The sequence below is a fragment of the Empidonax traillii genome, unplaced genomic scaffold (assembly GCF_003031625.1).
Source record: "Empidonax traillii isolate 1590-97213 ecotype Southwest subspecies unplaced genomic scaffold, ASM303162v1 scaffold398:size1781980, whole genome shotgun sequence".
NCBI lineage: Eukaryota > Metazoa > Chordata > Aves > Passeriformes > Tyrannidae > Empidonax > Empidonax traillii.
Window position 1 is genome coordinate 168,080 of NW_020955591.1, and position 13,905 is coordinate 181,984.

At 36.1% G+C, this 13,905-nt stretch overlaps 1 protein-coding gene across 1 annotated transcript in view; it reads right to left on the reverse strand.

The window, feature by feature from the left end:
• LOC114062304 (brain-enriched guanylate kinase-associated protein-like) overlaps positions 1 to 10,144 on the reverse strand; it is a 107,676-nt gene extending 97,532 nt beyond the window's left edge. Inside the window, exons 1-2 of the mRNA XM_027893580.1 lie at positions 10,040 to 10,144; positions 6,896 to 7,025 (exon numbers count right to left, since the gene is read on the reverse strand). Coding sequence (XP_027749381.1) covers positions 6,896 to 6,946 — 51 coding nt within the window. The 5' untranslated portion in view covers positions 6,947 to 7,025; positions 10,040 to 10,144. The remainder of the gene's footprint in view (positions 1 to 6,895; positions 7,026 to 10,039) is intronic.
• Between the last annotated feature and the right edge of the window lie 3,761 nt (positions 10,145 to 13,905).

The following is a 13,905-nucleotide window of genomic DNA, read 5'->3' on the forward strand; positions in this document are numbered from 1 at the left end:
CTTCTCAGAGTCTCAAAGTCTACTTCTTCATGGGTTTTTCCATCTAGAATGTTCTCTTTCCAGCTTTCAGGAGGTTTTCTCCTAATATGAAAATCATCTAGGCTTCTCACACCAGATGGAAAGGTATTTTTCTGTTTAGAAGCTCGGTATGCCCTCAGGCTCATGGGATCAAGCACTCTGAAAGTAACTTCATTAATAAATTGAGAGAATTTGAGTTTAGCTTCTATTTTTTCTTCCACAACAGACAATGAACTTGATGATCCTTGACTCACTAAGCTCAAGTCAGATGCAGAGGAACTGCTTTTCTTGTGAGTCTTCTTCTGCCTCTGGAGCTTTTGGTTTGTGTTTCCCACTTCTGCTGGATATAGAGAAGAGTGTTGCAGTCCGTGAGTTTTTTCACCCCCTTTCTGACAGTGCTTTGATCGATGGGGTCGATAGCCTTCATCCTTATTTTTGCTTTTAACAAAGCTTTTAGCTTCTGACCTTGTGCTACCCTGTAACTCAAAGCTGTCCTCACTGGAGCTGCAGCGTTTTGAGTAACTGTTCATCGTCAAATCTCCAGAGAGTTTCCTCTCTGCATCAGTTCCTACTTCTGGTGCACATGCGGTGGTGGATGCATTGCATGCTCTTCTTCATTCACCCTGCCAGCCCTCTCTTGCTTGGCTGGTCCTTCAGGCACAGCACCCTCTGGCTTAGCTGGGGAAATGGAGCCCTTTGACAGTGACCCCATTTATTTTTGTGTCTATATGTCAGCTGCTGTCAGTGCAAGGGATTCCCATAAATCCTCCTCTATCTTGTAAGACAACAGGCATGCCTTTGGAAGGCATAACAGTGCAGCTACCACATTTTCTTCCATATGAAACCCAAATTATGTATATGTTTTATAATTAGATCAATAGCACACTCTCATCATTTTAATTAGACGTACTAATGAACAGAATCTATAGGACATGCAAATTTTCCAGTGTATTGAGTGCTTAGTGGATGAGCATGGGCTTTCATTGATCCAAAGCAACATATGATATATTCCTGTCTGTTGGACTGGAAACCAAACTACCATGATGTGGATCAATTCTCACTAAGTAAAGTCTGGGGTGGTTCTGTTTCAGGGCTTTTTAAAATCCAATAGTAGAGAAGGTCATGCTATATCGTCCTAATGCTACTAGTGTTTGCTATTCTCTTAGAATAGTGGCAAATCTGCTAGACTCAGAAAAGCAGAGAAAACATGATTCTCATTTCTGCCTGCTTGTTCCTGCCATAATTTTTATTCTAAAGTTATTTTTAAAGGTTAGAATCCAAAGAAAGCTGCAATATTTCAGCATTGTAAATGAGTTTGGAGTAGTAATGATAGGTTCCTTCAGCACCTTGTATGCGAAGTTCTTCTCATTATTGACTATCTTCATAGACAGGCAAGTCTGAATTGCAGAGTGCAGAATTTCTCTTTTTGGTTTGTATATGCAGGAATCTAAGGGCTTGTTTAGGTGAGGCTAAGTCTATAACCTGACTGTATAATCAGTGTGCATATTTGTAGTGTTCCAATGATGTGCTGCCACTGGAACTGATCAGAGAATGAACTGACTGATAAATTCAAAAGGGTTTTTTCTGGCTGTTTTTGAATCTCCTTACTTTAGCACAAGGGTGAAAGCAAGTGATGTAACCCTTTTTGTCTGATGGGATTCAGACTCTGCTTACATCGCTGTCATTACCACCATCATGATTTTCTGACTGATGAAAGGCAGCAAGTGGAGAAAGAAAAGAGAATCACAAGCAGAAAACTGAGTGAGCTCCCTTAAACACTAGGACAGAGGTACATGGGGAGGATCCCTGGAAAGGATTGAGGATTAGAAAACAGTGGCAAAGAAGAGGGCAAAATGTCAGTAAAGAGCACATTTAAAAGTATCATGTACAGATCACAGGTCAACAGCAGCTTGAGCTGAAATATAGTTCCATGAACTTTTAAAGCAGACATTTAGGTCCCTCATTACAAGGCACTTTACCCACTGCATAACTGAATTTATTGTCTCCATGCTGGTAATTCCAACACTCATTTAAATCATAGTTCATAAAAGCTTCTGGAGTGTTGCAAATCTCTCAAATTAACATAGTAAGTACATTAATTTTGCAAATAACAGGGGGACATGAAGATCCTTTCAACACATCAGAAATCAATTGCTTTTACTGGAATTACTTTCTGAAATGCTTCCATATTTTCTATGGGACTGTGCCATTCTATTGTACGCTACAAACATTATCCTGATCACAGAGATAATGTGGATTAAAAAGCATAAATCCTGTTCACACTATCTTGTTTTAGATGAATTTATTCCTCTCTCAGTTGAATGTGAATGTTGACAGCTTAAAGGGCTGCAAAATGCCTTCAATTGTCAACATAAAGATTTTCATGACCTTTTCAATGCAGTCAGGGAACAATACAGCACTACTCCACTCTTGCAAAGCCAGAATTTAGGGAATTTTCACCTGATACAGACTTTTACAAACTTAAGGTTACTCATTGAAGCAAACAGGATTCACAAACACATCGGGTCTATGCTAATGTATCTTAGCTCTTCTGCCTTCTACATTCATTAGAGCTTGGTAAAGTGTGAGTTCTGCAGTTTTAATGGACTTTATTAATAATGCCTGTTTCAGAAACAGAGCAAGCGTCATTGTTGAGCCAGAACCCATAATGACTTGTACATATTTGGAGAACAGCTTTTTTTATTCATGAGAGATGGGGCTCATTTGTATATGAGCGAAGCTATGTAAACTACCAACATAAATTCAGCTCTCCATTGCATATGTGCAAATTTTAAGGTATGAATCAGAAGACGGTGGTACAGCCAAGAAAAATGGATCATATAATTCTTTCCTATTGTCAGGAACAAGCCCACTTGTTCTGAAATATTTCACTTGTATACTAGTAATATATATATATATATATAAGTATATTCTTATATATATGTATATATAAAAATGTATAAATAGAAAAAATGCCAGGTTGTGGGTTTTAGGTAACACAGGTAAGGTACATAATACTTGTGGGTGTCATATAGTGCTTATACTGCAGTTTTTCTTTCTTCAGGTGGTTTCTGCCTGATGACTCTAGACATACAACACAGATATATTAAGTTATTAAGAAAAAAACTTATCAACAGCTGTAAAATGAAAAATAATTCTTCTTCCTTAAGTGATATAAGTCTTTTCCCGCCACTTATTGTGACTCTTGGTTGGAATAGATGTTATCAAAGTTTATAGTAATAGTAACTATTCAGTGTTCTCTCCTAAAGAAATACATCAAAATATTCTCTAGAGACTACCTGAATCAGATAAATTATTACCACTAGTCACAGGTATAAATGGAGAAGCTGAATATTAAAATACATTTAAAAATCTGAATGTTTGATATTTTAAACCTTTTTATAATGATTTGATGTTCATGATTTATTTTCCATATGTTAGGCAACTTGATTTTTGAAGAGTTCAAATTACTTTACCTTCTATATTTCAATATCTTTGAAGACATTGCTGATATAGGGTATTTCTTGTTCCAGTGCAAACAGGTATGTCTATGAATGGCAATACTTTGCTGCAGCAATCTGGAAGGCACTCTTGGAATAAATACCTTCAGAGAGTTCAGATTCTTCTGTTATTTATTGCTACAACATGCCATCCTGCTAGGTGGATGCTTGCCAGATTTCTAACTTCTTCTAAACCAGTCATATTAACATTAAAATAACCTTAAGAGAAAAACTTCTACATTAATTTTGCCCTGCTTTAGAAATTGTGGGCACAGTTGTTGGAATAATGTGTCTGTACAAATTAACTGAAAACTGCCTGATCCAAGTGACAGACTTTACTGTAAATAAGTCAGCAGCTCTGCCATTACCTAGTTCATTGACCTTTGATCAACACCTGAACTTTTGTCTGTAGCTACCGTTAACTGAAGAGATTAGGAAAGGACTGACTTTTTCTATGCATTAATACACAATCTTGCATAATGAAACCCTGATCAAGGTGACATTTTTAGACACTGTCAAGACTTGCTCATAAGTGAACCATTTCTAGGGACTCAAGTGGATACTGTTTGCAATTTTGTGTAGAGTAGTAGCTAAGATGCTCTATTCTGTTTTAGTGTTAATATAAGAATATAAACAGAGCAATACTGATTCATTCCTGATAAACTGAGTGTTGAATTTGGGGCATTTATAACAGAATGATTGATAAGATCACAGCTTAAATGGGACTTTCATAATGGTTCAGTATTTCCTTTGACAAGACTGAAGCATTCAGGGATTTGTCCGGTAAACTTGTTACATAGGAAAACACACAAAGATTTTCCTGAAGGTTCATTTAGGCTTATTTATATTCTAAGTGTCATTTTACAATGACATTATTAGAAACCTTTGTATAAAAATGGAGCATAACAGTGTTACCTGCAAATATGACTCAATACAATGGAATTTTTCTACAGTCTGAAGATTTTAAATTGAAAGCTGAATTTCATGGGATTTTTTTTTTTTTTTAAAGTCTCTATATTAATTCCACCCTTCCTGTTAAATAAAACCCCTGGGTTTTAATCTTAAGGAGATTTTAACTTTTGCTAATTATATTAGGAGTGAGTACAAGCTGTCTTGTATTTGTGGCAGGATGTTATGACAACTGGAAGTTTCTTTGTGTAGAGATCTGGAAGAGATGATGACTTTTGGGACAAAGCAGACAACATTTTTCAACAGCTTTAATACTAAAGACACATGCAAAGTTTCTGTATATCTTAAATTATGCCTTTTGATACATTAACAATTATATCTTCAGCAGATTATCTACACTTGAAAAATCAAACAAGTATAAAGGTTTTCCACATTTTGTGATTCGTAAGAAAGCTTTAAGTTATTAATGAAAAAAAGTAAATCTGATTTTTAAACAATATTGAGGGATATTTTAATTACAGTTAAGATTGGTTTCCAGAGCCTTTTATAGCCAGTGAGTAGAATCCAGATTTTGGATTCTAGAATTTGTAGGAATAGTGATTAATTTCAAAGTTCTCAGTTTGCCCTACAGATATGTATGTCCCTCAGCAGATACTCCACTCTTAAAATAGCTATATCCCAACTCTCCCAATGCCCATTCTTGTTCAGATATACTCTTCCTTCTTGTCTTTAATGAAAATTTTATCTCATCCACTCCTCTTCACACTTAATACAGTTAATTTTGAAATGTTTTATGGGACCTTTCAGTTTTGCACTTCAGTTTATCTCTTTAAATAATACAGGTGTTCCCCTCTGTGTTTCTTTTAGAAGATGGTTACACTTTTTTTTCTGTAATGGTTGCCAAATACAAATTTATTTTTCATACAAGTTTGTCTAGTCCAGTGTTATCAATAAGACAGTGTTGGCTTAAATTCTTCTCAGAATTGTTCTATTTAGTTAGTTTCTATCACATTTCCAAATTAATAGGAATAATGTCTATTTCTAGGATGCTAAATATTACTTTCACCCTTTTTGTTTCCTTTCAGAACAAACATTTTCTGATGGAGCAGAGATGCAGTCAGTGTTGTTTGTACTCATTTTGCCTCACCAGATTCCACTTGAAAGGTTTCAGTCCTAAGGAAAATGTCAGTAGACATTTACTCTAACTGTAGGATCCAGCTCTCTTCAGGACGAGTAGAAAGAAAGATCAGTTCTTTTATTTTAATGTGTTACTGCTAATGGGAACAAGTTAAAATCTTAAAATGAGTTCTTCCTTTCTCAGTTGTTGGTAGTTCTGTATCATGTAATGACAAACCAAACACTGGACCTTCCTGTCACTATTAAATCAGTCTGGATTCTTAAGAGATGGTGGGTTTTCTTAGCATGAAAAGGAGTTGAAAAGGTACTGTGGTGTCTTACAGATCAAAAACATTTAAGAAACTCATGCTTCTATGCAGGAATCTGCAGGATGGACAGTGTCTGCATCCAATCTTGCACTTAAATTCCTCTAAATTCTCATTAATCTACTTTTCCACAATGCTGAGGAAAACATTTACCCATTTTACAATTACGGCGACCAAACACAATGCAACAAATTGCTGTGCCATCTTTCTTGTCAACAGACATAAGTCTAATTCATTTAATTTACACAGAGCTGTGATAGGCCTTTAAGAAGTGTTGAGCATTAGAGACCTTTTCTAATATAAATCCTGTAGCACCCTGAAAACAAAGCCATTGCTTTCTGACAAATGCTACAGCTACAGTAAACTTAGAGACAGCCACCCAATTAAAATGCAAGCTATATTTATAGCTTTAAAAATAAATTAAAAAATAAAGAAGAGAAAAATGTAAGCACAAAGTGGTTTTATATACCAATTTTAGACTTTTTTAAAAAACAGTACCCCAATCCATTTGACACAAGTCCTTACTGCATTCAGTATCATATTGTCAGAGGACCTTCCATTACTGTGTAAGCAGTCAAATTATTACCAGTTGTAATCCATTGACTGTTGTGTTGTCTGCTCCCTATCAGTAGGAAATTGCACTCTGGACACACATTGCTGCCTATATTTTTTAAGTATTTCAAAGAAATATAAAAGGCACTTTTAGCTTTATATAATGGTATTTGGTTACCCTTAATTACCAAAGGACTTTTTCCCTTTCATTCTCCCATGAAGAGAAATTTTACTCTTCTTGAAAAAAGCCAGAGAAATGAAGCTGAAGAGTTAGACCAAGATTCCAACCATATACACTAAAGCTTTTTCTTCAAGATGGAAATTTTTAGCACTAAAAGCTTGTGATATCACCTACCTGAGAAATTTTTGTCCCCATTCAAGAGAGATAGAGCTTCCTAGCTAACAAGTAATATCATCTGTGAATAACAGTTTCTTTATCAGATTTGTGTTTAGTGACCAACCGCGGCTGCGTACCTGGACTGTGAATGAGTCCTCAAAATGCTTCCTATCCTCTGCCAACATCATCTTTTTCTTGCTCAGTTTCTGCTTTAGCCAGCTGCTCCATGAGCTCTTCTTCACACGCTGTACCGTTTTTGTAGCCGTGCTGTAGGATGGGTAGAGCTGTAGGTCATCTGCATTACACTAGCATTTGATTCTGTGTCTCCAGTTCACTTTGTAGTTGTTTGGTGAAAAGACAGTAAAATAATTGATCCTTCTGAGAATACACAGATGAAGAGCCTTAGTTTCTTCCACTGCTCCTTGAAAATGTGTATTTTTAGGGAAGTGTCAAATCCTTTGAGTCTAGTCTTTAAACCTGTCCTTCTTTGAAGTAGGATGTGTTGTGTGACTTTCCAAATTTGTTATACCATTTTCCTAATTTTCCTCTCTCTTTTATCTTCTTACTTACCAGCTCTATTATTATTATTATTATTATTATTATTATTATTATTATTATTAAAAAGAGGATGTAAAAGTAGAAGAAATTTTAAGACAGTAGAGAGGAAAAGTGAGTGGAAGAACGGAATTAGTTTCTCCTGCAAAATCAAACTTGGAATAAAAATACACTTCCTTTTTCTTTAGGGGGAATAAAAATATTTCCCACCCATTAATTATACTATACTTTAAAATTAATGACATTTTATATGCTAGTTTATTTTCCTTTAATCCATTGCTAAATTGATGCTGGACGCCACAGTCTGCAAAGCCTTGCTGTCTCTGGAGTCATATAATGTCCCTTTCTGGTGTGATACCACCTCACTGGTGAATTAAGGCTAGTCAAAGACCTTCCCATTGATGCTTCCAGGAGCATTGAAGAGATCTTTCAGTACAGCAGTATTTTTCTTGTCATCTTTTTTTATATCTGCAGGAATATGTGATTCTGCTAATTAAATGTTAAACATAGAGGAAAATGTAAGACTGGAAGGTAAGTCTTTGTTAAATGTATAAACCACAAAGGAATAAGATGTTGCTATGATATTCTCTTTTTTTTTTTTTTTTTTTTTTTTTTTTTTTTTTTTTTTTTTTTTTTTTGTCCCTGTCCAGTGAGTTTATTCAAATTAGCAAATTATGTCTTAGACTAAGTTGTTCAAGAGCATAATACAAAAATTCACAGTTCTTTGTAGCAGGTCATATCCCTAGGTGCTTTGGCTTTCATAAGAACAATTGACCTGTAGTAGGTTCATGGAATTTCATTAGGATCATTCTTTTGCAAGATTAGGAAATCACAAAGTGTAAGGAAGGAATGAGCTTTTCACCTAGGCAATGCTATCTCCTTAATCAGGAAGTCACCATTTCCTCTTGAAGGTCTCCCAAATGCAGTTCTCTTCCTCTTTCTCACCCTTGCAGTCTGCCTCAGAAACAGTTACCAATGATTGCTTCCTCTAGTTGATAAATAGTAATAGCTGTGGAAATGATCTAAGCTTGTTAGTGTGATTACTACTCACTGATGTCTCCTTTAGTCTTGTAGGGATGGTACCATAAATTTTACTATTTACAGGTCTTGTTATAACTATCATGTGTTTTCCTGAGATTTTGGGAAGGGCTGTGGGATGTTAGCCTAAACCTCTCCTTTACTGGCTTCTAATTTATTAGGCTCTTCAGAGCTGGCCCTTGGGAAGCCTAATGTTGCTTGCAAAAGGATTTATTATTGTTCACAATAACTGTAACATGGTAATTTTGTTATCTCTGTTTCCATTCTTTATCTCTCCACATGCGTAGTCTGCCAAAAACTTTCTATTTCTATCACACAGTAAATAAGGAAATGGTTGTTCCAGTTCCATGCTTCAATATGTCCTGGAAAAGTTTGCTTAAAAAAAGCTTGCCTGCATATAAATGAGTTGGGTTGGCAGTATGTTTTAAAATTTATTGTTATGGGTAATTTGAAAATAACTGAGAGAAATACATAGTAATTTCTTGACTGCTGTTGTCATGGGTTTCTGGGGGGTGGATAACTTGAGCAGGAGAGAAGTATTTATGTAGTTTTCTGTGGAAATTAACTAAACAGTTTGATTTTTTTTTTTCAGCATATTTTCCCCCACATAAAAATAAGATAAATAATATTTTTGGAGGTATAGGATATGTTTGTGCTAGATGTTTCCAGGATATTAGTACTGGAGCTGTAATGCCTCAGATACAGCTACAGTATAGTTCTGCTGAGTCCTGCAAACCTGCATGTTTGCAATGAGTTGCATGTCATGGGAATTGATGCTAAGCAGCTACGACTGAATGAGAGAAAAAAAATGTTTGTTTGCATTTGGATATGTGTGTGTTTGCAAATGTAAAGGTAGTCCTGTGCATTGCCAGTTCCTACCTCCTTTCTATTACAATTGCAATTTCAGCACAAAGAAAAATATTGTTATTTATTTTCCTTCCACACCCATAGTCCCACCTCATTTCATTATATTAAAGAGACATGTCCATCAGAGCTGTTTAAATGCTCTTGCAGAAGCATGCTACAGTCTGTGGCGCTTGTTTTGGAAAATGTCATGCATTCATGTTGTTTTTTTTACAAACAATTATTTCATCTATGTTATGTTTAGCAATGTTTGACTAATACTTTGTATAATTAGGCAAAGTCATCCACTATATATATTTTCCCTATCATTTAATGCAAACATGAGGTAGGCTTAAAGTGTGCATATTAGCTTTATTAATATTAATGCCACTATCTGAATATTTCCTTTCTTGAAGATATAAATTATTTTGCTAATTTCATACTTAATGGCCAGTAGCACATTCAGAATACATATTCCAGTTCTGATGAGATCAAATAGACATGTTCCATGATGTGCATTATGCAAATAAAAGATGCATAACTCATTAAAAAAAACCCCTGTAATGACAGTCAATTATAAATCATTTCGTTAGCTTTTCAGCACTGCAGCTTTGGGAAGCTTCACCCATATAATTTGCTGTCTTGTACCTTAATGTATTAACTCCTTTTAAAGGCAGTAATGTCTGCCAAATGAAACAACAGAGCATTTTAATTCATGTTTAAAGCAGGCATACAGTTGTCATATTGCAGCACCACTAATTCAATGCTGAAGACTTCTTTACTACCTGGTATGCATTTTAAATGAAAAAAAAACAAACATACTGTGAGGAGAAAGCAATACTTACTTGAGAAGGATTCTGCAGGATCTGTTCTGCTAGTCCACAGACTGAAATGATGGTGCCAGATTTAGAAGTAGCTTATTAGGTGCATGCTGCTTCAACAGTTACAGCTTTTCTTTTTTTTTTTAACTGAAAGATGGAATCATTTTCTTTTAATGAAGCCAGCATAGAATGATATGCTGTCCATGTTGCTATGAGAGACTAAACTTGCAGAGCAAAGTCAAGCAATTTCAGAATAACTTATCAAGGGTCATTCACTATCAGCTTGCCACTGCTTTTCCGTGTAGTCACAAACTTTAGCGACATCAAGGAAGATCATGGTATGTCACAGATGCAGGAGATTACTGGTTAGTCATGCTCACTTGAGATTGAAAGTGATTGAATCAGTATTGTTTGTGAATATAAGCAGAAAACTGGGTAAAGCCAAAATCTTTCAAATTGGAACACCCACTGAATTCTTTTAAGAGGAGACAAGGCTCTGATTACAGTCAGTCTGCAGTACCTGCTACTCTTCTATGCTCTGGTATTTGTATGTTGTGTCCAGAGCTCCAACCTGGAGAAAAGAGTGTAGGAACTGCACCCAAGGGATCACACAGATGTGAAAAATGATGTGTTTTGGTTTGCCTTTCATATTTTGTGAGAAAAAGGATTGGACATCACATTTTTTGTGTGTACACAAACCATTGCAAATATAAAGACATGTAATGAGGGTTATAAAATCATCCGCATATATCTATGTATTTACTGTATAAAACCACACACAGTTTTGGACTTTTAGTGATGTTGAAACATTGCAATTATAAAGACATGTAATTATGGTTATAAAATGATCCACATGTATCTGTATATTTAACATATAGAACCATGCCTAGTTTTGGATTTTCAGTGATGTCACCATTTTAAGCATTTAAATGGTTTTGTTAAAAGTGTGCCTGTGGAAATCCCACCACAAATATGTTCATCATGGCCCAATAATGAATGATATCTGCAGTATTGCACTGCATATGTAAATTTAGCCCTGCATTTTGAAACATTCTTTTTTTGTCTTTTGTGCCAAGGATGCTTTCAGGTAGAAAGAGATCTCTGATCTGTTTGTCAATTAGAAATTACTCTGAGTAGTCAAGTTTTGGCTTATCCTGATTTGGTTTGCCCCAAAGACTGGATCTTTCATCTCTAATGTGGAGACGCAGGTGAACTGTGCAGAGGTGGGGAATGGCCAGCGGTAGCCACACACCCATGCCTTGACTTGGAAAAAAAAGAGGTCAGGGGACAGGGAAGGAGAACTGGTTACAGTAAATTACTGTATTGCTGCTGTTGAGTTCTCATATGCATCCCAGTCTGAGTGGACTTGCTGAGGAACTTCCCCTTACAGTTGCTCCTTGTCAGCTGTCAGAAGATTTGTTTTTATTCCCACTAAGTTTTGATCATTGAACAATGTGCAAGAACTTGGCTGTTAAAGGAGGCAGATCTTCACAGCATCTCCGGGGGTAAACTTAACAGCAGCACCTTTCACTAGGAAAAGACCAGATCTTCCTTTTTGAAAGACAATGATTAATGCCTCTGTACTGACACTGAATTCAAAACTCAGCAGAAAGTTCTGGAACCCATCACTCATTGCTTCTTACAGCTGCAAGGTATGGACATAGAGCAGAGGTTTGTAGCTCATGATTCCTGGTATCTTCATGAGTTGAACTCCTGTAACCATAGCATCTTGTAACTACATTCCTACTGTTCCCATTTGCTTTAACTGACAGTGATATGGAAAATATTTGGCTGCTCTTTATTCTGTTTGGCTTTGTGATTTTTTTTGGGGGGTGGGGGAGGAAGGTGGTGGTAGGTGGCAGTAGTTTGGTTGGTTTCTTTTCTGGTTTAGTGTTTTGTTTGTTTGTTTGTTTGTTTGTTTTCAAAGCAACAAGACTGCTGCATTGCTCTGTAACTAGTTTTTCCACAATAAAGTCTCTTGACTGGCAAATTCTTCTCCTCAAGCTCCATTATATCTGAGAAGCAGACTGGTGTGTTCAAGCCAAATGCAGACGGGCAGTCATTGTATGCCAAGACCTCCATGTATGGGAAGAGAGAAAGACCAGAGCATTCTTTTGAGAAATGGCATTTTTTCCCAGTGAGTTGGCATGAGAGGAAAGGAAATGACTTTATTTGCAGACTTTGCCTTAGCTACTGACATACCTACAGCTGGGAGGTTAAAGAGCCAAAATATTGGTCAGCCCTTTGTGCATACCTTTTTTCTCTTTGGGTCTTGCAGGCTTAAAAACGTTTTTTCAAAGTGTTAATGGTCAGCTCCAATTTAGCCCCATGGAATTCCAGTTCAAGTTTCCAAATGAAAGTAGGGCAAGGCAGAGGAATTCTTCGTTGAACAAGCTTCTCTCATGAACAACAAATAACTCTTTATTTCCTAATTCCTTTTCCATTTTTCTATCTTCTTCGCTTGTTTTTCCTTTTGCATACTCTGCTGTGCTGTACCAAACAAGTCTTCTTTCAATTCCTATCCCTCTTTGAGCAGAGCTTTCTCCTGAATCCATAATCCTATTATGAAGTCCTGTATAGGACACGTGAAGCTTCTCAGAATGAATGGCTGGCACAACCACTGAGCTTGGAGAAAGATACACGATTTATGATCACTAGGCTGGCTGAGAAAACAGTAATATGATTGATTCTAAGTATATCTTGAAGAACACTTCTGTTTAACCACACATTCTTTCTCTTCTTAATTTTTTTTTTTTTAATTCCACCTTCCTCTTTTCTCAGTAAAATTATTGCTAACAATAACCCCAGCAGCAGTAGGAAAAGAAAGCGCAGTCAAGGCTCAACTTTGCATTTCAGTAGTAATGTTACTGGAGTCTTTGGTCTTGCCCTTTTATAGGATTTGAACTGAATATTTTAAAACTCATTCAGTGTGAGGGGCACAGGTCTCAGAATGGTGACAGAAAAAAAATACAGTGAATCAGATATTTGTAAAAGTGGTGTTCTGATAGGTAAAAGCAAAAGTCTAGGGCAAGACTGGTACCATTGTTCAGTTGGTCATTGATTGTATAACATGACTTTTTTAGCTTGTTGGTAATTTTATATGGACAACATTTTATTGTACCAAACAGAAAAAGGATTAAGTCTTCCAATTCATTCCAGCTTAACTTGAATGAACAACAGGGATTTCCACAGAAATACTGTTGGGTAACTTCAAGTCTATTCTAAGTGTCTATGAAGAGTGCATCTATATTGATCTCAGGTAAAACATGTGAAAATAGTTACAACACTTAAATGATAATAGAATCTTTGGAAAGTTTAGTGTCTACTGTTATATTCTCTCAGTGCCACCTTCTTTCAGCATCATGTTTTAAATTCTTGTTATAAATACTCTCATCATCTCAAATCTAGACATAGAAAAACCAAACTTAGAAGCTGAAAAACTGCTCAATACAAAATAAAACATAACTCTTAAACAAAGAAAGTAGTGTTTGCTGAAAAATATTGCTATGGAATATGATAAATTCTTGAAAATTTGGATTTTTTACTAAATTTCACAGAATCCCAGAATGCAATGGGTTGGAAAAGGCCTTAATGATCAACTATTTCCAACTCCTCTGCAATGGGCAGGGACACTTTCTACTAGACCAAGTTGCTCAGAGCCTCATCCAACCTGGCAATGGACACTTCCAGGGATGGGACATCCACAGCCTCTCTGGGTAACTTATTCCAGCTTCTCACTAACCTCATAGTAAAGAATGTCCTCCCAATATCTAATACTGTGTCTGAATTGTATCTTATGTTTTTAAAAGAAGCCTGCTTTGTGCTGTCCAGGCACTTTATTTGCTTCCCATGTTCAGAGCTTGGAAATGTCTTTTAAAAATTTTTCACTG